Below are 24,075 nucleotides of genomic sequence, written 5' to 3'. Positions count from 1 at the left end.
ATCAAGTATCCTCCTCAATGCCCTTCACCCACGTACCCCATCCCCTTAGCCCCTCCCCTCCTGCAACCCTTAGTTTGCTTCTGTAGTTAAGAGTCTCTTATGGTTTGTCTCCCTCTCTGTTTTTGTCTTATTTTATTTTTTCTTCCCTTTCCGTGCATTCATGTTTTGTTTCTTGAATTCCACATGTATGTGAAGTCATATCTTTGTCTTTCTCTGACTTATTTTGCTTAGCATAATACTCTCTAGTTCCATTTACATTGTTGCAAATGGCAAGATTTCCTTCTTTTTGATGGCTGACTAATATCCCATTGTATATATAAACTACCTCTTTATCTATTCATCTGTCAATGGACATCTAGGTTCTTTCCATACTTTGGCTATTGTGAACATTGCTGCTATAAACATTGGGGTGCATGGGTTCCTCTGAATCACTGTTTTTATCCTTTGGATAAAAACCTAGTAGTGCAATTGCTGGGTCATGGGGTAGCTCATTTTTAACTTCTTAAGGAACCTCCATACTGTTTTCTAGAGTGGCTGCAGATAGTTTGTATTCCTACCAACAGTAGGAGAGCGTTCCTTTTTCCTTGTATCCTCGCCAACATTTGTCATTTCCTGAGTTGTTAATTTTTGCCATTCTAACTGATGTGAGGTGGTATCTCACTGTGGTTTTGATTTGTATTTCCCTGATGTTGAGCATTTTTGCATGTCTGTTGGCTATTTGCATGTCTTCTTTGGAGAAATGTCTGTTCATGTCTTCTGCCCATTTCTTGAAAAACCAATTGAGTTTTTTAAAACCAGTGGATTTTTAGGTGGGAGGAAGTTACTGAGGAGTATTGAAAATGGAAGGGAGGAACAATGAAAGGATCAAAGGTGTTCTCTGAATAGAGACGTGGTGACCTAAGAGCCTGGTACGTGTTCATATATTTGGGAAAATTATGAGTTGTCTTGTGTGCTTGTACTGAGAGTAGACTTGGGAAGGAGAATAGTGACAATGCAAAAAAAAAAAAAATGCCTATTTTGTCATGCTAACAAGGTTCTGACCTTATCCATGTAGCAAATAGAGATCGTTATTTAAGCCTCCTGATGAAATTGGATCTTACCACTTAACCTACTGAAGAGCACTGTCTTTAGTAGACCCTCAGAATCATTCCTTGGGGGAAGAAAAACAAACAATAGGAAAATTTGCAAAGGAAATATCCCACAAGAATGTTGAAGTGGAAACTGCAGAGAATCAACCAAATTCAGCAGTAGTAACTACCATGTCCATCACACTGAAGAGTGTGCTGTAGTAGTGGCCTTGATACTAGTGCATGCCAAGGGATTATTTCAGTTTCCTATCAGGAAAACAAATCCTAGACTGATAAATCTGAAGACATGTAGCATAGATTTTAGTACATGAAGGCCCCTTAGAAATTGTATAATGTTCAATGAAAGACATATTTCTGGTTTAATGAAAATCTTTTACTTATAGATAAGGAGTCCAAAACTTAAATGCCTGCTATGGCCAGGTAGATCATAACTTTCAATGATTGTGGAAAATTCTCAGCCATTATCTCTTTGAATGTTTCCTTTCCTTCATTTTTGCTAACTCCTCAGAGAATTTTGATTACAGGTATATTAGATCATCTAATTTTATCATCCAAGTCTTGTAATCTCTCATATTTTGTATCTGCATTTAGATAATTTTTTAGGATTTGACTTCTAGTTCACTAGTTCTTTTTTCAGTTGTGTCCAATCTCCTTTTACACTTTAGTTTTTAATTTCTATCGTTTTTTCCTTCTTACAAGTTCTGTGGGAAAATTCTGTATAGTCTCTTGTTTCTTGCTCATATTTGCCGGCTTTCATTTCTTGAAACAAAGGTTCAAAGGTAAGCCAATCTGTCCCCTGGCCTATAGGCCTTCATCAGCAGGAAAAGAGAGGGATCTCTCGTGTAACCGGAGCTTCAGCTAAGATCATTCCTTCCCTACCTCTTATATAAGCTTTGGCAGGAGTGAAGAGGGAAGCCTGGGACTCTGTATGCTATTGAGAAGGGACTCTACCCCCTCTAAGGGTCTTACTGCCACTATCTGGCATTGCAGTCCCATTTTGCCTATGTCTCTGTTTATGTCAAGAGGTCCAGAATTCCCAGATCATCTTTCATACCTAAACCTAATCCTCATGTGGCTCTAAGGACAATGAGATACCCTCTACCATAGTATTTTGTATCTTTCTCCTAGCTTCCCACCCCCCACCTGCCATACTACATATTTTACTAGTCTCCCTCTTCTAAAATGTAACCGCTGGAAGAGCTGGGATATTTGTTTTGTTAGCTGCTTTGTCCCCAGAGCTTAGAATATTACCTGGCAAATAGAAGGTAATAAAAAAAAATTTGTTGGGTGAATTAATATTAAACCTTCTTTATTTTATATTCAGTATCTTGCCATTCCATATCTAAGGATTTTGCAAGTCTGATTTTCGTCAGCTGTTGCTGCTAGCTCTTATTTCCTTTGCCTTGTTTACTTGTGTGTTTTGTGGATTTTTACTCTAAGCTCATATTCCTTGGGTTTTATCTTTAGAAATTCTTTGAGGCATGGATTGAAGTTCATTTACTGAGTGATCATTTGTATTTACTTTGATTAGTTGTCTGGGGTAACTGTTTACTCAGGACCAAATGAATATCCCTGCTTGTTGTTTTTGTATCTGCTTTTTTTTTTTTTTTTTTTTTTTTTTTTAACTACAAAGGTAGGGTGAATTGGGTTGTGAACCCATGTGTGTGGATATACATGATCAAAAGACAAATATTTTCTTCAAACAAAACAGGACAATGTTATGAAAGCAAAAGGTTCTTAGTTGTAAATAGGCTTACCTGCTGAAAACAGGTCCCCATGGTACAGATTTTGTGTAGACAATTTAGTTCTTGTAGCCCATCCAAAAAAATTAAATATTTTTTGAAGGCCAGGTATAGGCTTTTTGGTGAAGACCTTGGTTTTTAAATTGCCTTAAGCACAAATATAGTAAGCTTGGAGTGTCTTCAGTTAGTCATTTGGACTGCCATAGAAGAAAAGGAAGTCAGATTGGTTTCCTCAGTCTTTCTTCATGCCTTGATACTTGTAGTTCATGTTTGCTTGTCTCAGTCAAAGGCTTCTGATGTCCGACTGGTACTATTGTGCATGTACATGTTGTGCATGCTGTGTTGGTCTCCCTTCCCGAGGTGTGTTTGAGTAGATTTCAAGGGATACAAAGCTGCAGTTGGTCTCTGTTTGCAAGTCTTTGCATTTAGAAATAGTTTGGTGACTTTGCCTCAGATTTCCTAGGTAATACTGTCGTAGAGGAGAAAGTTGTTCTGTGTTATTTTATTTTATTTATTTATGTCTTTATTTTAAAGGTTTTATTCATTAGAGAGAGGGCGCATGCAGGTGCGAGTGGGGGTGGAGCAAAGGAGAGGAAGTAGCAGACTTCCAGCTGAGCAGGGAGCCCACTCAGGGCTTGCTCTCAGGACCCCAAGATTGAGCTGGAGGCAGATGCTTAACCAACTGAGCCACCGAGGTGCCCCACTATGTTACTTTAAATTAGAGTAAAAAAAGACAATTTTTTGCCCACCCAGAATTAGAAGGTAGCTTCTACAACCACTTTTCTGTTCACTTTGAGTTCAACTTCAGTTTTATTTGAATGAAACTTTCCCCGAAGATGCCCTCATATCACTGGGGATTAGTTATGAAAACCATGAAGATTAATGATTAAATTGCACAGGCCTAGTGAGAGGAGCTCTCAGAGTCTAATCCCAGCAGCTTCAGTGTTTGACAGGAAGTGTCTGATGCAAATTCGAAAATTTCAGACTTGAAACCACTCCTTTTTTTCTTTCTGTGTTTTTGAACTGGGTGGCTCATCATGTTCCTGGCTCCAGAGGGGTAAATAAAATTCAAAATGGCTCAGCAGCCAGGGGCCCCAGCTTTGCCTTGTGAATTGTGATGGTGCCTGGAGGTTTCACCGTTCCCCTAAACTTCCCCATCCCACTTAGAGGCCAAGAGGCCAAAGTCCCTTCTGTGCTTTGACCTCTGTTCTACTGTGGCTTCACCCTGCTCTTCATTGAGGCTTATAAGCAAGACAGAAAAATATCTGGAGCGATCTTTACTCTGTTTCATTTCTTTAATCCCATAGTTTCTTATTTCTGTCCGACTCCTTTTATTATTTATAAATCTTCTCTTGAGAATATATTCTGTTTCTTGGTGGTTTAGAGATCAGATCAGTAAAGGTTGAAAGCTGCCAGCAAAGGCAGAGTGACTTTGAGGGTTACTTTTATCTCAAAGAGGTTGTGAGGGTCTGAGCCTCAGCTCTTCAGAACAAATTTTTTAAAGATTTTATTGATTTATTTGACAGAGAGGAAGAAAGAGAGAGAGAGCACGTGTGCGAGCGTACGTAGGGGGAGATGCGGAGGGTGAGGGAGAACTGGATTCCCCCACTGAGCAGGGAGCCCAATGTGGGGCTTCCTGGGGCTCACTCCCAGCACCCAGGATCATGACCTGAGCTGAAAGCAGGTGCTTAACTGCTTAACTGACTATGCCACCGAGGCACCCCCCCAACACTGTCTCAGATTTTTATCAGTAGTGGGTATGGGCCCATTTCAGAGATGAACTCATATTGTCGAAGCTTATTATATGCCTAAAGTGATATATAAATCTGAAAGGCTGATATATTATGGATGTGATCTTAGCAAATTCCATTAGAACGTAAGTTCCACAAAAGGCAGAGAGTCGATTTTCTGCTATATCCCCACTGATACAGTTTAGTGTGCCCTATGTTAGGTGCTCAGCAAATACTTGAATTAACGATTTAATCCCTAATTGTCAGTTTTCTCTCTGTACATTAAGTACCATATAGCTCATTGATTGTTTTAAGAATTTTGAGAACTAATTTAAAAGCACTTAGCATGGTGTGTGCCACAAAGTGAGCATTTCATAAATTTCTCATCAAAGATCGTTATCTATTAAGTTTTTCTTTTCTTGCTTACTTTACTTGAAATGAAACAACAATTAGAGTTGCTACAGTTATTTGTTTTACCCCTCACCCATGTCGGGGAAATTAGTTTGAGATACATAAATGTGTATTGAATGCTCAGTGTGTAGGTTACAATTACAATCTTTGTGCTACATAGAGGCTTTTCGTCCAAGGATGGAGTAGACTTACAAAATGACTATATACAATATAAGGTTGCTTATGGAGCTGTAGAAAAAGCCACAGCATCGGTCCTGAGGGAGGGGCAGGCCAGCTGGTGGGAGGATGTAATGTCTGTTTGCTGACAAACCGATGCTTATGATGTGCAGGAAAGCAGTAGGAATGATATTCCTGACCCATGAAGGAAAAGTGACGGTTTAAAAGATGGTATGATTTTGGGGTGCCTGGGTGGCTCAGTGGGTTGAGCCGCTGCCTTCGGCTCAGGTCATGATCTCAGAGTCCTGGGATCGAGTCCCGCATCGGGCTCTGCTCAGCGGAGAGCCTGCTTCCCTCTCTCTCTCTCTTCCTGCCTCTCCATCTACTTGTGATTTCTCTCTGTCAAATAAATAAATAAAATCTTTAAAAAAAAAAAAAAGATGGTATGATTTTGAAAAGGTTATGGTTAATGTAAATTTTGTTTTCATCATCTCATATTCTAATTCTAATTCGGTATTTATAATGTGTATAGAGTGTTGCATGATAACTCAGAATTAATCAGTGTTTAATCAGTTGGAATATTCTGTTTTTCAAACTATTTTAGACAAACACATCTTGAACTGTATCCTACCAAGAATGATACAGTTCTACCAAGTGACATCCTTTCATTGTGTAAAAATAAAACTACACATAAATATTTGGGTTTTGGTAATTTATAATTTGATAGATGTAGGTGTCTCCTCCTCCAAGTGCCAAGGTCCAGACAGGCAAGTTTTTCCTTGTTGTCTCTGTGCAGCAGCTTTTTCTCCTGTTCCTCATTACACTGGAAGTATGGCCCCCTTCAGGTTTCCAGTTTCATTAGATTTCCCCATTTGGGTGGACTTTATAGCCTAAGCTGATTTCTAATGACCCAGTCTTCTTAGATCTTCAGATTTCTCAAGAGTAGCTTGATTTTTATGTGGAATCAGCAATCTTTAAATTTTGGCAAACAACTGAAACTTATTTGTTTTTCGAGTGTCACACACACACACACACACACACACACACACAATCACCAAGGGCCATATATGGGCTTCAGGCTATCAGTTTATAATCTCTGTTGTTCTAAACAGGCTAAGCAGTCAGCCCATCAATCAGCCAATGTGTGTTTATGTATACAATGTAGAATACATTTTGCTAGAATGCATCAGTTAGATCACAATATCCTCAGATTTGGAGAAAAAATGCCCAATTTCTGATTTCTTTTTATTTTTCTTTATAAATGTACATGTGTCTAGATTTTTTTGTTCAGGAAATATGGCCACTGGTACCTACAATATAAGGAAATGTAGGGCATAGTCCTTGCCCTCACAGAGTTTTTACATTCTGTGCTATAATAGAATGTGAGATGGACTGAAGTATCGAGAGATTTAAAGAAAGAGGAGCACACACGAATTTACTAGCTCAGTCTGGGTCTGCTTCAAAGGAGCTGTAGATTGAGGTGCCTGGGTAGCTCCATTGATTAAGGGTCCAACTCTTGATTTTGGCTTAGATCGTGATCCCAAGGTCATGATCTGAGGGTTGTGAGATTGAGCTTGTGTTAGGCTCTGCACTCAGCAGGGACACTGGCTGAGATTTTCTCTCTCCTTCTCCTTCTGCCTCTCCCCTGGCTCAGTCTCACTCTTCTCTCTCTCTCTCTCTCTCTCTCAAAACAAATAAATGACCTGCAGGCAGGGTGGGTGTGATGGCACTGGATGGAAATGGGCATATATCTGATATTTAGAGGAAGTTGTGACAGGAGTTGATAACTGAATGAACGTAGTATAAGACTAAGGGAGAAATAGTATTTGTGCTTCTGTACTTGGGAAAATTCCAACCAGGCATAGTTGCAAGACTATCCAAAGGGTGGCTTCAGTGATTATTTTGAAGGAAACAAAAGAGCTTAATGTCCCTTTCCTTTTGGTTTGTTCATTTCTTATAAACCAAAAGCAAGGCAGAAGGTTTTCTCATTTATAAAAGGCTCAAGAAATATAATCAGTATTTACATAATAAAAAAGGGGGGGGAATCCAAGTGTTAGGGGAAATATTTAAACTGATATATTTATATATATTAGCCTTTTTTATTACTTTCTCATCATTAAAGGATTGTCTTTCTCCTTTAAACTTTTTTTTTTTAAGATTTTATTTATTTATTTGTGAGAGAGAGAGGGAGAGCACAAGCAGTCAGAGTGGCAGGCAGAGGCAGAGAAAGAAGCAGGCTCCCTGCTGAGCAAGGAGTCAGTCCAACAGAGGACTTGATCCCAGGACCCTGGGATCACAACTTGAGCCGAAGGCAGACGCTTAACTGACTAAGCCACCCAGGAGTCCCTGCCTTTCTCCTTTAATGAACAAAAAATAAATGTGCACAGGTACATCAAGATTTTAAAGGATCTTAAACATGTATCTCACGTTGAAAAGCGTCATTGAAGTAGACCATCTGTATTCTCCTAAATCAATGCTATTAGTTCCACTTAGGGCATTTCACTGGCGTCTGATTGTTTGAAGGGGCTGTAGGAAAACTGATGACATTAAGTAAGATAGATTATGGATCACATTCAACTCTCATCTCTCCCAGGGCCTAACAGGCATAGCTTGCATTATTGCTAATGGGAGTTTAGAGCATAAGCCTTTATGTATTTAAAGAGCTTACCATTAAAAATCTATCAATCTCCCAATCCTTGCAGTAGAATGCAAATGGGCTTTAATTTTAGGTGTAACTTGTTAATTGGTTGAGAATAGCTTCATTATAAGTGATTGACACCCCACAAGTTCTTTTATCTCCTCTTCTACCCCTTTCTAACTCCAGAACCAAAGCGGATTTATCAGCAGTCTAGAATAGACAGCAGTAGGAGACCTGTAGATTTAAAAGAACAGTGCAGGAATCCGGATAGGGTAACGTTTGCAGCACCGTGGGAATCAGCGAGCACATTCACATATATGGGGTCATGTTTGAATCTCATAGCAATTCTGTCCTGGGAGTAGGTTGGTCTCAGACTTTGTAGGTATTGCTTGGGTGGCTTGTCAACAGTAGAAATTTATCTCTCACAGTTCTAGAGGCTGAGAGGCTGAGATTGAGGTGCCAACCTGCTCAGGTTCTAATGGGAACCCTCTTCTGGGTAGCAAAAGGCCAGCCTCTTGTTGTGTGTTCACGTGGTAGAAACAGTGGTCCACCCTTGTGACCTGATCACCTCCCCAAAGTCTCCTCTTCTGATACCTTCCTGTTGGGGGTTTAGTTTTCAACATATGAATTTGGTGGGAGGGGGGTGCAGACTGTCCATTGAAGGCAGTTGGGCCTCCTGTTACACCCAACAGAGGCCAATGATCAGAGTTGCCTTCAAGTTTCTCACCCAGTGTCAGAAAGCTTGCACATAGGAAAACCAGGACAAGCACCTAAATCTTACGGCAGCAAGTCCAGTGCTTTTTGTAGAGACCCCAACTGCTTCTCAGTCCTTCAATTTCACAAGTATTTCTTCAGAGCCCATCTCATCAGGTTCTAAGGGTGGTAAGAGTGCACAGCATTGCTACCTCCTCTCAGAGGACTAAAAGTTTATTATTTCAAAAGATTTATTTGAGAGAGTGAGTGAGAGGAGAGAGGATGAGAAAGAGATCAGAAGGAGGGGTAGAGGGAGAAGCAGACTCCTGGTTGAGCAGAAAGCCCAATCTGGGGCTCCATCCCAAGACCCTGGGCTCATGACCTGAGTCGGGGGCAGGCGCTTAACCAACCAAGCCACCCAGGTGCCTGATTTAGGCCAAAGTTTGAGGAAAAGGCTACAGCATCAATTTTATTTTCATTAAGTGTTTTCAGAATGTAGAGAAAGGAGAGATTGTGGGCTGTTCATTGGGGAAAATTTCATGAAGGACGCCTGTGGACTTTCATGGATGTTCTACAACAAATTATGTAACTAAGGAGTTCACTTTGAGTACCAAGTCTGTGTTGACAACTGTATGAGGTACCTCTCGAGCGTACTTTCCCTCATTTAGACCTCACCATAATTGTCTGAGCTAGGTGTTATTACCCTCCACTGTACAGGGAAGACTTTTTTTTTTTTTTTAAGATTTTATTTATTTATTTGACAGAGAGAGATCACAAGTAGGCAGAGAGGCAGGCAGAGAGAGAGAGAGGAGGAAGCAGGCTCCCTGCTGAGCAGAGAGCCCGATGCGGGACTCGATCCCAGGACCCTGAGATCATGACCCGAGCCGAAGGCAGCGGCTTAACCCACTGAGCCACCCAGGCGCCCCAGGGCAGACTTTTTCAAGGCGCACACAGTAGGGGCAGAGCCAGAGTTGAACATCTGAGGACACCAGTGCCTCAACTCTTAACCACCATTGTATACAATTTTACCCTAAGATTTAAAAACCAGACTTTTTACAAATGTACGTAAAAAATACATCTAGGCCTCTAAAGCAAAAAAAAGCAATTGGAGTTCCCTCTCCCTTGACTTGTTGGCAGACCTGGGAGATAGAACAGAGACCGGGGATCTATTACGCTGAAAGCTCTTACTTTATAAAGCAAAGTTCTGGCCCATGGAAAAACACCCTGGAGCTTCAAGATAACCGTGAAAAGACCAGGTAGTCAAGCAGACATTTTGCCAAACCTAGCAAAAACAAAATAACAGAGTGTAAATACAGAGGACATTAAAGGATTAGCACAATAAGGGCTGGTCTAAATCTTTTAAAGAGATCCAGTCGTTGTGGCCTAATATTTGGAGGGACAATCTACCCCAGAAGATTGAGATGCCTTAGCTTTGTTCTCCAAATCACCCAGGGAGGTGATCCAGGAAAAAAGCTCATCTCTCTGCATAAGTTTCTAGAGCTATCCAGTGTGGTTTACTGTGCTTTCTAGAACTTTTATTCAGTGTACTTTTTATCCATACATATTTACACTACCAACATATTTTTGTACTTTTAAAGTTCTTTCCCTGATACCCAGTGTTCTAGATCAGCACTTTCTGTCAGGGCGGTGGGGGTTGGCTGGCACGAAGGGCTGGTTGGTGCACACTTCTCCACAGGTGTTGCCAAATGTACAACACGGAGGAAAAAACAATTGGGAGAGAAGTAGGCAACATTAGGTCACTGGGCTCAAAAGAGGCAGAAAAGATGTTGGAAAATTCAGTGGACGGTTGACAAGAACAGTCTAATTAGTTTTTTTTTAATTGTAGTGAAATATATATAACATAAAAAGTGCCATTTTAGCCATTTTTAAAGTGTACAACTCAGTGGCATTAATTATTGAAAATGTGGTGTAACCACCACCATGATCTATTTCTAAATATTTTCCATCACCACAAACAGAAACTCTGTGCCCATCAAGCCAAAATTTCCTATTCCCTCTTCCTTCAGCCCCTGATAAACACTAAATGCACTTTTGTCTCTATGAATTTGTCTATTCTTGATATTTCCTATATTCTTATATTTCATACAATATCTGCCCCTTTGTGTCTGACTTTCCAGATTCATCCATGTGATAGCATGTATCAGACAGAACTTCATTCCTTTTTATGGCTGAGTACCTTAATTATATGTATCTACCACATTTTGTTTATCCATTTGTTTGTTGATGGACACTTGGATTGTTTCTACCTTCTGGCTATTGTGAATAAAGCTGCAATGAACACTGGCTTACAAGTGCCTATTTGAGTCCTTTTTTCAATTCTTTTGGGTGTATACCAGGAGTGGAATTGCTCAGTCATAGGGCAATTCTATGTTTAACTTCTGGAGGAACTGCCAAACTTTTTTCCACAGGGACAGCACCAATTTACATTCCCACCATCAGGAGATGAGGGTTCCAATCTCTCCATATCCTTTGCCAACACTTATTATTTCCATTTTCATTTTTATAGCCATCCTTGTAGATACGACGTGGTATCTCACTGCGGTTTTAAGTTGTATTTCCAAATGACTAATGATACAGAGCATTTTTAATGCACTTACTGGCCATTTGTATATCTTCTTTGGATAAATGTCTATTCAAGTACTTTGTTTATTTTTTAATTGAGTTTTTTAGGTTAAGCTGTAGGAATTCTTACATATTTTGGATATTAAATCCTTATCAGATACATGACTTGCAAATATTCTGTCCCGTTTTGTGGGTTGTCTTTTCACTTTTTAAAAACATTAGCAAAATTTTACTTCAACTTTTTTTTCTGCTTATAAAAAAGTCTTCTAAAAAGCTGATAGCTAACAGTTATTATCTAAAGGCAATGGGGAAACCACAAAGAATGTCTCTCAGACAAGAGGTAGTGTCCAAAATCTCCCCCACACTGGGGGCCAAGGCAAGAGGAGGGGGTAGAACTCTGCCATTAGGGTTGGTGGCCCCAAATGGGAGCCCAGTTTCCCCCTCCCCTGTCTAAATTCCCTTTTTGTGGTAAATAAGACTCTGCCAAGCTGACAGCTTGGAACTCCCAAGCTGCCTGAATGTTTGGGTGTGTTAGAGGAAAATGCTGTGGTTTCAAGATGGCCTACATGCCAGCCCTCAGAGCCCTGAGCCAGCACCCTCTTCCCACTTCAGAGAGCCAAACTCCTGGCTCACTGGGGACTGCCGGGGCCCTAGAATAGGAGGCAGCCTTTCACCCCAGCATCCCTCCCTCTAATCACAACCCCACACCCTGGAATTTTTGTTGTTATGGGCCTCATGTAGTTTTGGGTGCTGCAGAAGCCTAGCTCTGAGAGACAGTGACAGTGGCAGGCAAAGGCCCAGGGCTGTGGCTGGGGTAGCTCTTGGCCCCTGGGATGCCTATACATTTATGCTTATTTCCAGACTGTGGTCCACTGCAGGGAGAGGTGGGTTGAGCAAGGTGCTGGCAGCCTTAGCCCTGTAGTGTGTGTATATGGCAGAGGAGAAGGAAAAGGACAGAAGGAGGGATAAGGAGTCATGAAGCAGGGACAGGGATGAATGAGAGCCCGGTAGGAACTTGCCCTGGCCAGCTGTGGCCCACCTGAAACAGAACTCTGCTCCCAAGAGGGACCCGTCAGTTCCACCCTGCTGGGCAACCAGGGCACGAGGAAGCCAGGTTCAACTTGGCCACAGTGTTAAACAATAATTGCAGGGGGTACTGAATGCAGACAGGGCGCAATGATGTCTGGGCTCTGCATGTTGCCAGAGCCTGGCCAACAGAAGGTGAAGCAGTACTCACTGGAGTGGCCATGGGTTCCAGGTTGGACAGGCAGACATACTGGCTCATGGGCAAGAGCAGCACTTCCGGAGTGGTAGCTGGACCCAGATCATCTCTTATTCATGAAGCACTAGCTGTAGTCTGAGGCTGCAGAGGTTCTTTCCTCCATGTACCAGAGCTTGAAGCAAGTGCAATATTCATTCCTTAGTTCCTCTAGCTTTGGCTGCAGCTTTGGTCCAGTCAGCAAAGAGCAGCTGGCACATGTGGTGCTCATCCAGGTCTTTCATTTAAGGCTCCAGTGTGAAATCATCTAATCTGGAGTTGAGGAGACATGCACACGGTCTGTTCTCATTTGCCAGTGGGAGTTGACTTGAGCGCATCACTTCTTTAAAAAAAAAGTGTAAAGTACATAATTAGTGATTAATCAATAAGTATCATTTTCATTTGCCTTTAACGAGAAAAAAATAAAATGAAAATAGGATGATTCCTGAAAAGTCAAGATATATAACCTCCCTTTGTATTGCCTTATGTTCTGAAATGTTTTATATTCCAGGTACTTTGAAATGTTATCCTCAGATGGTCTATCCTCTGTGGGAATCGCATCTCATACCCACTTTCTATCTTTAGATCTTGCATCATTGTTTACAGTGAACATAATCACAGGGACAATGGGCCTTGCCAATGAGTCTGTTTGCCCCACTGGCAACTGACCACACCTGGAAGGGCCTGTTGCTCCTACCTGCTTAACATATTGACCTTGAAGACAGCAGGAGGACTTAGAGGCCTTGGCTCCCTGGTTGCTAACATGTTCTGCTTGATACTGGCCCTGCCAGGAGCTACCAGCCAGAAATGCTTCCCTGAAAGACACATACAGATTACCCAACCACCCCTATTAGGCAAATGATTCTGCAAATGGCATGTCCTCTACACTTGGGCTTAAGAAAATCTGTCAAGCAAACAAAGACTTACCTTCTATCCCGGGTACCTGGTCTTAATCCCTTGACCAAGTCACTGTGTTTTCCCATGTTGCTTATCCATCCATTCATCTATCCATCCACCCACCCATCATTCATCCACCCAAGATTTATGGAATGGCTGCAAATACTAAGATGATATATTGTCCTGGACTCCATAAATTCACAGCCTGGGATGTGGTTGGATAGAATGGAGACAGGTAGGCAAATGAATAGTGGGAATAAGGTATGAGAAGGAAAAGTACAAAAGTATATGCGAAGTACTCTGTGAAACCAAAGAATGGATCCTGCTTCTCTCGGGTCACTGAGGAGGTTTTTTGCAGAGCAAAAAACATGTGGAGTATGTGCAGGTGACCAAAGGGTAATGAGTTTGGGGCCAGACTATGACAGACTTTGTATGCTTTACTGTGACACTGAACTTGATCTTCCAGCAACAGGGAGCCTTTCCTTTCCCCTTCTATTGCCTTGCATCTTAGGGCTCCAAGGCCCTGGTCCCTGCTAATAAAATAATAACCAACTCTTTTTAGGGCTTCCAATATGCCACAGACTATAATTTAAATGCTTTAAATTCATTCTGTAACTTTATCTTCACAACAACCTTAGAAGACAGAAAATGTAATCATCCCCATTTTATGATGAGAAAACAGATTTTAAACCCAAAGTCTCACATCTAGGAATAGGCAGAGTTCTGATTCTAAGACCTAGTTCCAATTCACAGTCAAGACTGTGCTCCTAGAAACATGAGCCAATAGGCTCTTGGTGTATGAGGGACTAGGAAGACTGGATCCATCTCCCCAAACAAGCCTCCAAAACTTCCCCACTTTTTTTTTTTTTTTTAAGATTTTATTTATTTATTTGACAGAGATCACAAGTAGGCAGAGAGGCGGGCGGGGGGTGGGCAGCAGGCTCCCTGCCGAGCAGAGAGCCCCGATGCGGGGCTCAATCCCAGGACCCTGGGATCATGACCGAGCGGAAGGCAGAGGCTTTAACCCACTGAGCCACCCAGGTGCCCCTTCCCCACATTTTATAATGCAAATACCTCAAACCCTCTTACCTCCTACTTGGGCTGATAGCAACAATCTGAAAGCACCTCGTGTAGGGGTCAGTCATAGTGGTTGTAGAGGAGGGCTTTCTATGATGCTGATGCCAGTTTACCTCCAAGTTCTGTGGCTGCTTCTGGGTGATGTTGAATTAATGATTAATCTGCTCATGTAGAACTCAGCTAATGCCCCTCCAAATAATGTAATATGTTAGCCCAATTAAAAACAGCTGCCCAACTAAATGAACTGTCAGAGCTGTCAACTCCCATTTTATGTTCTGCAAAAGGAAGCAGGAGTTCTACTTGCCAGACAGTGTTAGATTAAGATTAACTATATAATAAATAGATATATATGTAATTTAAGTTAGTGTTGATGTCATCTCTGTAAAACTGTGTGTACAAATGCGTAACCTGAAGCTCAGAAAGGTGAAACCACTGGTTCAAGGTCAAGGAGTCACTTTTCTTTCTATAACTCCAGGACTCTAACATTAGGGAGGTCTTTCATTTGTATCCCATCAAATAACTGCTCTTCTTTTTAAAAATGAAAATTCAAATGATCTTAAAGGAGCATTATTATTTTAGCAATGTGATGTAGTGCAAAGAGCAGGAACTTGGAACCCAGATATTCTTGCGTTAAGCTTCTAGTGTCTGCTCTGAAGTGTGTGACCTTTGGCAAATAACCTCATCTCACCTGAAGAGATGATTGTGAGAAGGGCAGCAGGTCGCTGGCGCCTAGGGTACCTTAGTACACCTTGGTCCTTTTCGGTTCCTCCTCGGTGTAACACAAATGGACATCTCCAGCCATCTCAAGCTAATTGGTTACATATTCAATGCATCCTTAGAGATAATGTTAATTAATTAATTTATTTTTTAAGATATTATTTATTTATTTGACAGAGAGAGATCACAAGTTGGCTGAGGGGCAGGCAGAGAGAGAGGGGGAAGCAGGCTCCCCGCTGAGAGCAGAGAGCCCAACTCGGAGTTTGATCCTAGGACCCCGAGATCACGACCTGAGTCTAAGGCAGAGGCTCAACCCACTGAGCTACCCAGGTGCCCCTGTTAATTTATTTTAATTGAAACAAATTCCTGCTATATGATATTTTGGGAGAAAATCTGGGGAAGGTATTGTGAAACTAGGCAAATTATACAGCTCCCGCAAGCAGGACCTCCCAGACCCATCAGGGAGGCCCATGACTCATGAGAGTTTTGGGGTGAAAACAGAAATGCTGCTATCTTGGAGCCACAAAATTTCTGGTCAGAAACATGACACAGGGACAGATGGAAGGAGAGATAGCAATAGAAGGCAGCAGAAACAGGTTCCCCAAAAGTGATGCACATAGGACCTGCTGTATGAATGTGTGGGGGAGAGAGACCAGTTGGAAGAGGTCAAGGAACCCGCCATAACCCCCTCCTGCCCTCTCTCTTGCTTCTGTAATCCCATTGCAACTTTGGGAGTCAAACTCTCTAAGAGTCACCCATATCTTTCTCTTTGTAACAAGGTGGGGAGAATATCACCATCTCTTAATAGTTGGTGCCAAAATTCCTCCTGGGGCTAGACGCATCTATGTGTGGAAAATTGGGGATAATAGAATCTGTTGGAGAGCTTGAGGCAGAATGTTGGAACCTGAGGACCTGGATGCTAGGGCTGGCGGGGGCACCTGCTGTGGGTACTACAGGGAGAATGTGCAATTCTTGGGGGTGGTCTGGGATGGAGAGAGTGAGGCAAAGAGAGGAGGGAGGGCAGAGGGAAAAGGGAGAGAGCAGCTGTGATTTCTCCCTGCCATTCCCCGCGTCTCCAGCAATGACAATCGAAGCAAGGCACATTTGTGTGAGTGTCTTGATGGGAAAACCGGGAAGGGACGGAGTTTCATTTCCACATTGTGCAGAACAGATTAGGTGTGAGGAAGTGAAAGTGTCCTTTTGGATGTCATCCAGCTCTGGAAAGGGCTGTAGACTTCCACATGCCAGATTAAGGGTTGGGGGTTCAAACCAAGTTTACCCAGATCTTTGAGAGGCAAAGGGGCCTCAGCTGATTTCCCAGTTATATCTCTGATTTCTTTCTCTTTCCTTCTTTACCTTTCCCTCCCCTCCAAAGCTTACCCAGTACTGTACTTGACATACAGTAGGCACAACGTAAACATCTGTCGTGCTGAAGTCTATAAATATTATGTGTGGTTTCTGCTGTCGTGATACCTAAAATTGAGTAAAGTCAACACACACATGTATTTCACCTCTAAAAATAAGCCTAATCCTAAAAATTCTGGGAAGGATATAAATACCATCTAAGTAGGCTTACCACTTTCCACCTCTTTGTTTTTTGGTATCCTTCAAGGTTCAAGTCACATCTCACCCTCCAAGAAGTCTACATGGATTTTCAGGGACATTTCCTGTCTCTGAAATCTTATGCCATTTCCCTTCTGTGTCAACCATTTGAAACTTGATTGTTTATTTTTCAGAGGGATGTTTTGCCTTTTCTTCTCTATACCACAGTCTCAGGACAACCCTTGCTACGGGCTGAGTGTGTATCCTACACACATAGTTACTGATTGTTACTGATCATGGGTATCTTGCATCATAGTCCCAGAAACTTAAGAGTTTCGTATGTACTTGGCATACACTGGTACTGAATAAATGTTGTTGAACTGAGTTGAATTGACCTCTGAGAATCTATGAGTCCTAGATATTACTCTGTTGCCAAAAAAACAGAAAATTAGAACTTGGGGAGAAATGAAATTTAATTCTCGTTAAACTATAATTGATTTTTCTATTGCTCTTAAGCATGTAATTTAGGTTTTCCACTCCAAATGCAAATATGATTTATTGGCCAGTCACTTTTAAAAGGATACTGTGAGCTTAAAAAATGAAGATGCACAGAATTTTGATGCTGACAGATGTCATAAAATCATGTGCTCTAACTGAAGAGAAGTATGAGCTCAGAGAGGTTAAACAGACAGCCTTGTGCTTCCTTGGTTGGTCACAGAGCTCACTGGGCAGTTAGGTCCCATGCTTTATGATCCAGTGGCCTTTCCAGACTCTAAGGTTGGCTGTCAAAATGTGTTTTCATTATTAATGCAGTATACTAAGTCCCTGGGGTAGAATAAGCCCATTATTAGAGCTAGTAAGTCAGTCCAAAGCAATCTGATATTCCTATAAAATGGGACAGATTTTGAAGTAAAGAATCCTTGGGTTCACTGCCTTCCAGTGGGGCCATCATCTCATTTATCCTATGTATATATAATATTTTATATATATATATATCCCATAAATGAACACTTCTGTATGAACATTCATTATAATAGTTTTATTGATTCTGTTATACAGTGCTATTAATTACATGACCACAAAAGCCTTCTGTTAGATTAAGCCATAATAAATAAGATTAGTAATACTCGGTATATTGAGTGCTTTTATGATAAATGGATGTTCATCTTTTCAGAAATTACTACATTGATGTCTTATAATTATATCAGATATTTGGACTTTTTTAATAAAAAAACTTGAGTGTCTTCTAATAACTAATGATATTAGTTATTAGATTATTCATCCTCATGATTATTCATCCTCATGATAACCCTATCAAGTGGATGTTAGGATTTTCCTCACAGGTGAAAAAATACAATCGTATAGAAATTTGGTATCTTGCCCAAGATCCCACAGTAAGGAAGGCCAAGACTGAACAAGATAATATATATGCACTTAGCACAGTACTGGGCAGATAGTGTGTTGAATAAATGCCATAGAAAGAGTCAGTATGAAGTGAGCAGAAAGTTGAAGCTGTTCCAAAGATAGTACGTAAGATATATAATTCCTGTATATAAAACATGTATGACTGGGGGCACCTGGGTGGCTCAGTCGTCTGACTCTTGGTTTCGGCTCAGGTCATGTTCTCAGGGTCATGAGATGAGCTTCCATCTAGCTCCACGCTGAGCTCAGAGTCTGCTTGAGATTCTCTGTCTCCCCCTCTGCCCCTCCCCCTGCTCCATGTGCTCTCTCTCAAATAAATAACTAAATCATTAAAAAAAAAAAAAAAAAAGTACGACTAAAATTGGATTCTGAGCTTCCTAACAATCAACAGGGGAAATATAATCAGTTATACAAATGATAAGTAACCTTGCCAGAGAGAATTATAATTATCTGGAGCTCAGACCTAAGAGCTCTTTTTCAGGACACAGCATTTAACATCCTAACAAGGACCTGAGAGGATGAGGCAAACTCACTTCGGAATACATGGGATGGCTGCTTAGACGCCTGGAAAAAGGGATGGCCAAACCTGGGTGAAGTGGAGTTGCCTGAGTTGCCCCGGCAGAAGGCAGAGGAAGGATTAAGAAGTTGAGGAAAGGGGCATGTAGAGTTAAAATATCATGTCAGACCAGAAGCCCCATGAGACAATTACGTTTCATGGGAGGCCCAAAGGACATACCATTCACCAAGACTGTTAAGAATGTACTGCCAAGAGAAGTAGCAGTGTCACTAAGAAGTCACTTCTGAAGGTCTGGGATTAAAGGAGGAGAGTGGTCTCAGAGCTGGGCTCCTTAATAGCCACGGGCATGAGGGGGCTCTTTCTAAAGAACAGAGACCAGCTGGAAGTGCTTACCTGTCAGAAGCCATGAGGCCATGGTACCATAATCACCAGTAGAGATAGAGGGGTGGCCACAGGGGCTCGGCCTGTAGGAATTATGGAATAACAGGATAAACAGGATTAACAGCTCATGGTGTCCCAAGAGTCAAGTGTGCAGACAACAAAGGTACTACATAAAATCTAAGAAAGAGGGGGCCTGTGATCACGTGATCCTCTGGCCATATATATCCCATATGACACCATCTAGAGCAGCAGACCTTGTAGAATGCTGGAGGCCTTGGAAAGGCACACTTGAAATGACAGATCAGAGGAAACTCTCTGAGAGACCGGGTTGTCTTCCTGTAGGATACGCTTTAAAGCTGAGACCTCTGTATGATTGTGTGTCCACACTTAGGAGGGTAACTGGATCCAGGAACCAAGGAATCAGAGCAGGCGTGGCACCATCTACCCTCACTCCTAATGGCTTACTGGGAAACTTTGTCCACATTCTGGTCTCTTCGAGTGTTAGAGGTCCTGGGCCCTTGCCAGGGGATGTAACAAGAGTCTTTTGGGTTTATGAATTATAGCTGTCACCAAGGCCCTTTGGATTCCTTGTCTCCAGGGACCAGCAAGGGAAAAAGAGACAACCATTTATGGCAGGGAAAATCCCTCTTCAACAGCAGGAGGTAGAGTTCCTTTTATACATGCAGCTAGGGAGGAACATGGGTGGAACCCAGGAGAACCATTGGGGCCTCTTCAGGCACTCACTTGCCCCATCGGAACTATGACTGGAAGTGTTCAGCGCTCCTGGCCTGGGAAGGGTGTGACTGCAAAAGGCTCAGATCCCTCCAGAAGGAAGACTTGGGTCACTTCACCAGGTAAGCCACCAGGACCTGCCAGACTAATAGCTAGGCATGAGAGGAATTTAGAACGGACAGAAGAGAAAACAAATGAACAAACAAAAAGAAGGGACAGAAAAAGGAGAGGACGTGAACCAGCTGTGGCTCTGAGACCAACAGTAGTGACCTGGCCATTGTTTGCATCATTAACCACCTTTTCTATATTTGCCTGCAGAAAGACGGGTCCACAGACCTGTGGAGGTCCTACTCCCTGAATCTACTACAGAAGCAGACCTGAGCAGTGTGATGGGTAGAATGTAGCCACCATGAAACTGTACGGCTCAGATGTCCTCCTGCAGGGAGCATGGCTGACGGAGAGTTCCAGCTCTTCTGTGTAATCCATTACCATGTTTGTGTGGGAACTGGGCTTCCCATGCCCACGACTGAGCATGGCAAGCATACTATGTGAGCGGCAACCACTTGGCCTGAGGACTCCCAAGGGGCTTCCCTGACATTTTTCTTGGAAATAGCCTCTATCTATCCCTTCCTCCCATTTCTCTACTTTCCTTCCACAGATATTGGAGCTGCAACATGGTTGGGTGGCTTCCCTCTCCTTCTCTTGCTTTCTCTCCTTTTACAGATATTTTCCCAATAAATCTCTTGCTTATCTAATCCTGTCGTACTTGCTTTTGAAGCACCTAAACTAATAATATATGCTCCCCAGTTAGTGACTAGAAAAGTGAGGGCAATCCATGCATCATATGTAGTTGAAACAGTGAGTGTGCATATCCCTTTTTACTTGATCTTCATAATCATTGAATGATACTACTTATTACCATTTTATATATGAGGAAACTGAGGATTAATTTAGGAGCTTGCCTGGGATCTATAGCTGCTAAGTGGCAAAGCTGAGCTGAAACTCAAACTTAGATCTGGAGTACTCCTAAACCACCTTTACTGCTCAGCTATGGGACAGTTGGGCTAAGGGCAGAGTGGACATCTTAAGAGAGTTGAAGTCTTTAAGGAAGATGAACCTCGTGTCTTAACAGGAATGAGCCAAGGAAGTTCTCCAAATCAACATCAAGGTGTGTCTCAAGCAATAATTTTAGGGCAGTACAGATCCTCTCATAAAATGAATGATGGAAACATCAACCTTCTGGACAGTGTTCCTTCAATAATATTAGTCCAGAAGGTTTTCAACTGGACATTTACTGGACATCCTATGTGATTCCATTGTTTTCATCTTTTTTCTTTTTCTGAATTATACTTTAGCAAATATCTACTGAACTTTTACTCTACGTCATATATTATTCCTTCTAGGCAAAAATTTATATACATCCCTTTTGCTTCCCCATTACACTTAATCAGACTTCATTTTCTTACTTTCAGTCTATCATTATCAACATTGTTGAAGGCCTACTGTTTTCATGGTAGTAGGCAATGGGAAAGGATTTCTTTCCTGTAAGTGTGATAATTTCTCCACCTTAGAAGGAGACTAATACTTTTTTTAAAAATAAATTTTATTGGAACACTTGGTTATCCATGTACTAAAAAATCAGAGATTATACAAAAGTTTTTAGATATGAAGTGAATCCGAGAACTTAAAGCAAGAACTGAAGTTATGAATTTTCTAGAAGAAAATGAACATATTTATTATCCTGGATTAAACAAAGATTTCCTAAATGTGACACAAAAAACATACATCAAAACCTTTTAGAAATTGACAAGGAGGATAATCAAAATGAAGACCTTTGTTGTTTGAAATGCACTCAATTTAATGCAATTAAAACAAAATGCAAAAATGCAATTAAAACGGCACTGCTATCTGTAGCAATTCTCATTGCTATCTATAAAACATGTCAACAATAAAAGACATATATCCAGAATAGAATTCATTCTTAAAGTGATATAAGAAGATAAAATACTGATTTAATAAAAAAGAGAATGACTTGACTAGACACTTCAAAAATAGAAGATACTCATTCACATGGCAAAGAAGCACATGAAAAATTCTCATCATTCTTTATTCTTTGGGACAACACAAGCGATCATTTCAAACCCACTGGAATTGCTAGAATTACAAAAAGACTGGTAATACAAGTATGGTGAAGCTATGGAGCCACGAAAATTTTATACATCACCGGTGGGCATACAGTAAGAGACTGCACTTTGGAAAGCCATTGACCTGTTTCCTTATTAAGATAAGCGCACAATTATCATATAACCTAGAAGTGAAGGAGGCTAGTTCAATGGATTAGAGACCACATCTGTATCTGTTCAGTTACTGTCTAAATTCAGTTTAGAGGTGAAAGACCTAACATTTTATATTACTTTTCCTTTTTCTTTGGAGGGCGGGATAAGGGAAAGGTATTGTTAAATAAAGAACATTTATTGAATACTACATTTTCAATATAAATGACAATCTTAATTTAAAACAAATAGCATTTCAGACACCTTGGAGCAACAACTGAAAATTCAGATGGTTTAAATATCGGACATTTAAAGCACTGATCTGTATAAAACCCAGAGTAATGTAAAACAAAGAATTGTGTCATCCTTCCTATTCTCTTAAATCTCCCCACCCCCCCCCCGCAACCTCTTAACATATATCACTCTAGGACATTATTCTAATTATTGTCTCATTTTCTAGTTTTCAGCTATCCTCTCCAACTAGGAACTTTCCCTGTCTTGTTTCAGTGCTGTATTTACAGTGCAGAATAGTGCCTAACACATAATTTGGTTCTCAACAAATATTCGTTGTTTTCATTTGTCTAACCTAAGGAGAGAGGATGACTTCCTAAAGAGTTGCAGAGGAAACCACAATGCAAATAAACAAACAAAAACCCACAACAGCAAAAATACTTGACTATAAGAAAATGGAAAACAATTTTTAAAACAATATTTTATTGGGGCGCCTGGGTGGCTCAGTGGGTTAAGCCGCTGCCTTCGGCTCAGGTCATGATCTCAGATTCCTGGGATCGAGTCCCGCATCGGGCTCTCTGCTCAGCGGAGAGCCTGCTTCCCTCTCTCTCTCTGGCTGCCTCTCCATCTACTTGTGATTTCTCTCTGTCAAATTAATAAATAAAATCTTTAAAAAAAAAAAAACAATATTTTATTTATGTATTTGATAGACAGAAATCACAAGTAGGCAGAGAGGCAGGCAGAGAGGCAGGCAGAGAGAGAGAGAGGAGGAAGCAGGCTCCTCGCGGAGCAGAGAACCAGATGCAGGGCTTGATCCCAGGACCCTGAGATCATGACCTGAGCTGAAGGCAGAGGCTTAACCCACTGAGCCACCCAGGTGCCCTGGAAAAATTTTTTTTAATTAAAGATTTTATTTTATTTATTTATTTGAGAGAGAGAGAGCACGAGCGAAGAGGAGAGGGAGAAGCAGGTTCCTTGCTGCCCAGTACCTGAGATCATGACCTGAGCTGAAGGCAGATGCTTTAATTCCAGGTGCCCCTTTAAATTTTATTTTAAGTAGCCTCTACACCCAGTGTGGGGTTCTAACTCATAACCCCAAGATCAAGAGTTGCATGCTTTACCAACTGAGCCAGTCAGGTGCCCCAAATATGTGAATCATTTTAAAATGATATCATTTGGGGCACTTGGGTGGCTCAGTTGGTTAAGTGTCTGCCTTTGGCTCAGATCATGATCCTGGGGTTCTGGGAGTGAATCCTGAGACAGGCTACCTCTCCCTCTCCCTCTGCCCTGCTCTCGCGCGTGCTCTTTCTCTCACTCACTCTAAAAAAAAAAATAACGTTCATTGTTGCAGAACCCTACAATGTGTGCCAATATGTATCTATGAATCAGGACTCCAAAAATATGCAGTGCATTTTACTCAATAATTCCATTTCTGTAAGTCTCTCCTAAGAAATTGTCTAAATAGTATATATTTAATTATTATTTATTTGCATGAAGAAATTTATTAGTTATAAAGACTTTTGTAGTACCATGGAAAATGCTCATAAATTAAAATAAATTTAAGGAACAACTTATAAAATTACATGCACACCATGATTATACTTAATCAGGGCACCTGGGTGTCTTAGTGAGTTAAAGCCTCTGCCTTCAGCTCAGGTCATGATCTGGGGGGGTTGGGGATGGAGCCCCACATCTGGGGCTCTGCTCAGCAGGGAGCCTGCTTCCCCCCCTCTCTCTGCCTGCCTCTCAGCCTACTTGTGATCTGTCTGTCAAATAAATAAATAAAATTAAAAAATATATACCTAGTAAAAAAAACTGGAAGAAAATATATAATATGATAAACTATATATTAGGATTGCAAAATTACAATGATTTTTTAATCTCTCTTCTCTAGTTTCCAAGTCCTTGTAATTGAACTTCATGATCTGTACAAGGGTATTTTAGTTTTGTTCAGTTCAACTTTTTGAGGCAAACCTAACTGTTTGAA

General features: G+C 41.2%; 1 protein-coding gene across 1 annotated transcript in view; it reads left to right on the top strand.

Moving 5' to 3' along the window:
* LOC309842480 (uncharacterized protein) overlaps window positions 1-20,339 on the top strand; it is a gene marked incomplete at its 5' end in the record, with an annotated part of 47,623 nt that extends 27,284 nt beyond the window's left edge. Inside the window, one exon of the mRNA XM_082686695.1 lies at window positions 19,903-20,339. Coding sequence (XP_082542821.1) covers window positions 19,903-19,942 — 40 coding nt within the window. The 3' untranslated portion in view covers window positions 19,943-20,339. The remainder of the gene's footprint in view (window positions 1-19,902) is intronic.
* Window positions 20,340-24,075: the final 3,736 nt, after the last annotated feature.

Source organism: Mustela nivalis (assembly GCF_964662115.1).
Source record: "Mustela nivalis genome assembly, chromosome: 10".
Lineage (NCBI taxonomy): Eukaryota > Metazoa > Chordata > Mammalia > Carnivora > Mustelidae > Mustela > Mustela nivalis.
This window is presented reverse-complemented; position numbering and strand designations above follow the sequence as displayed.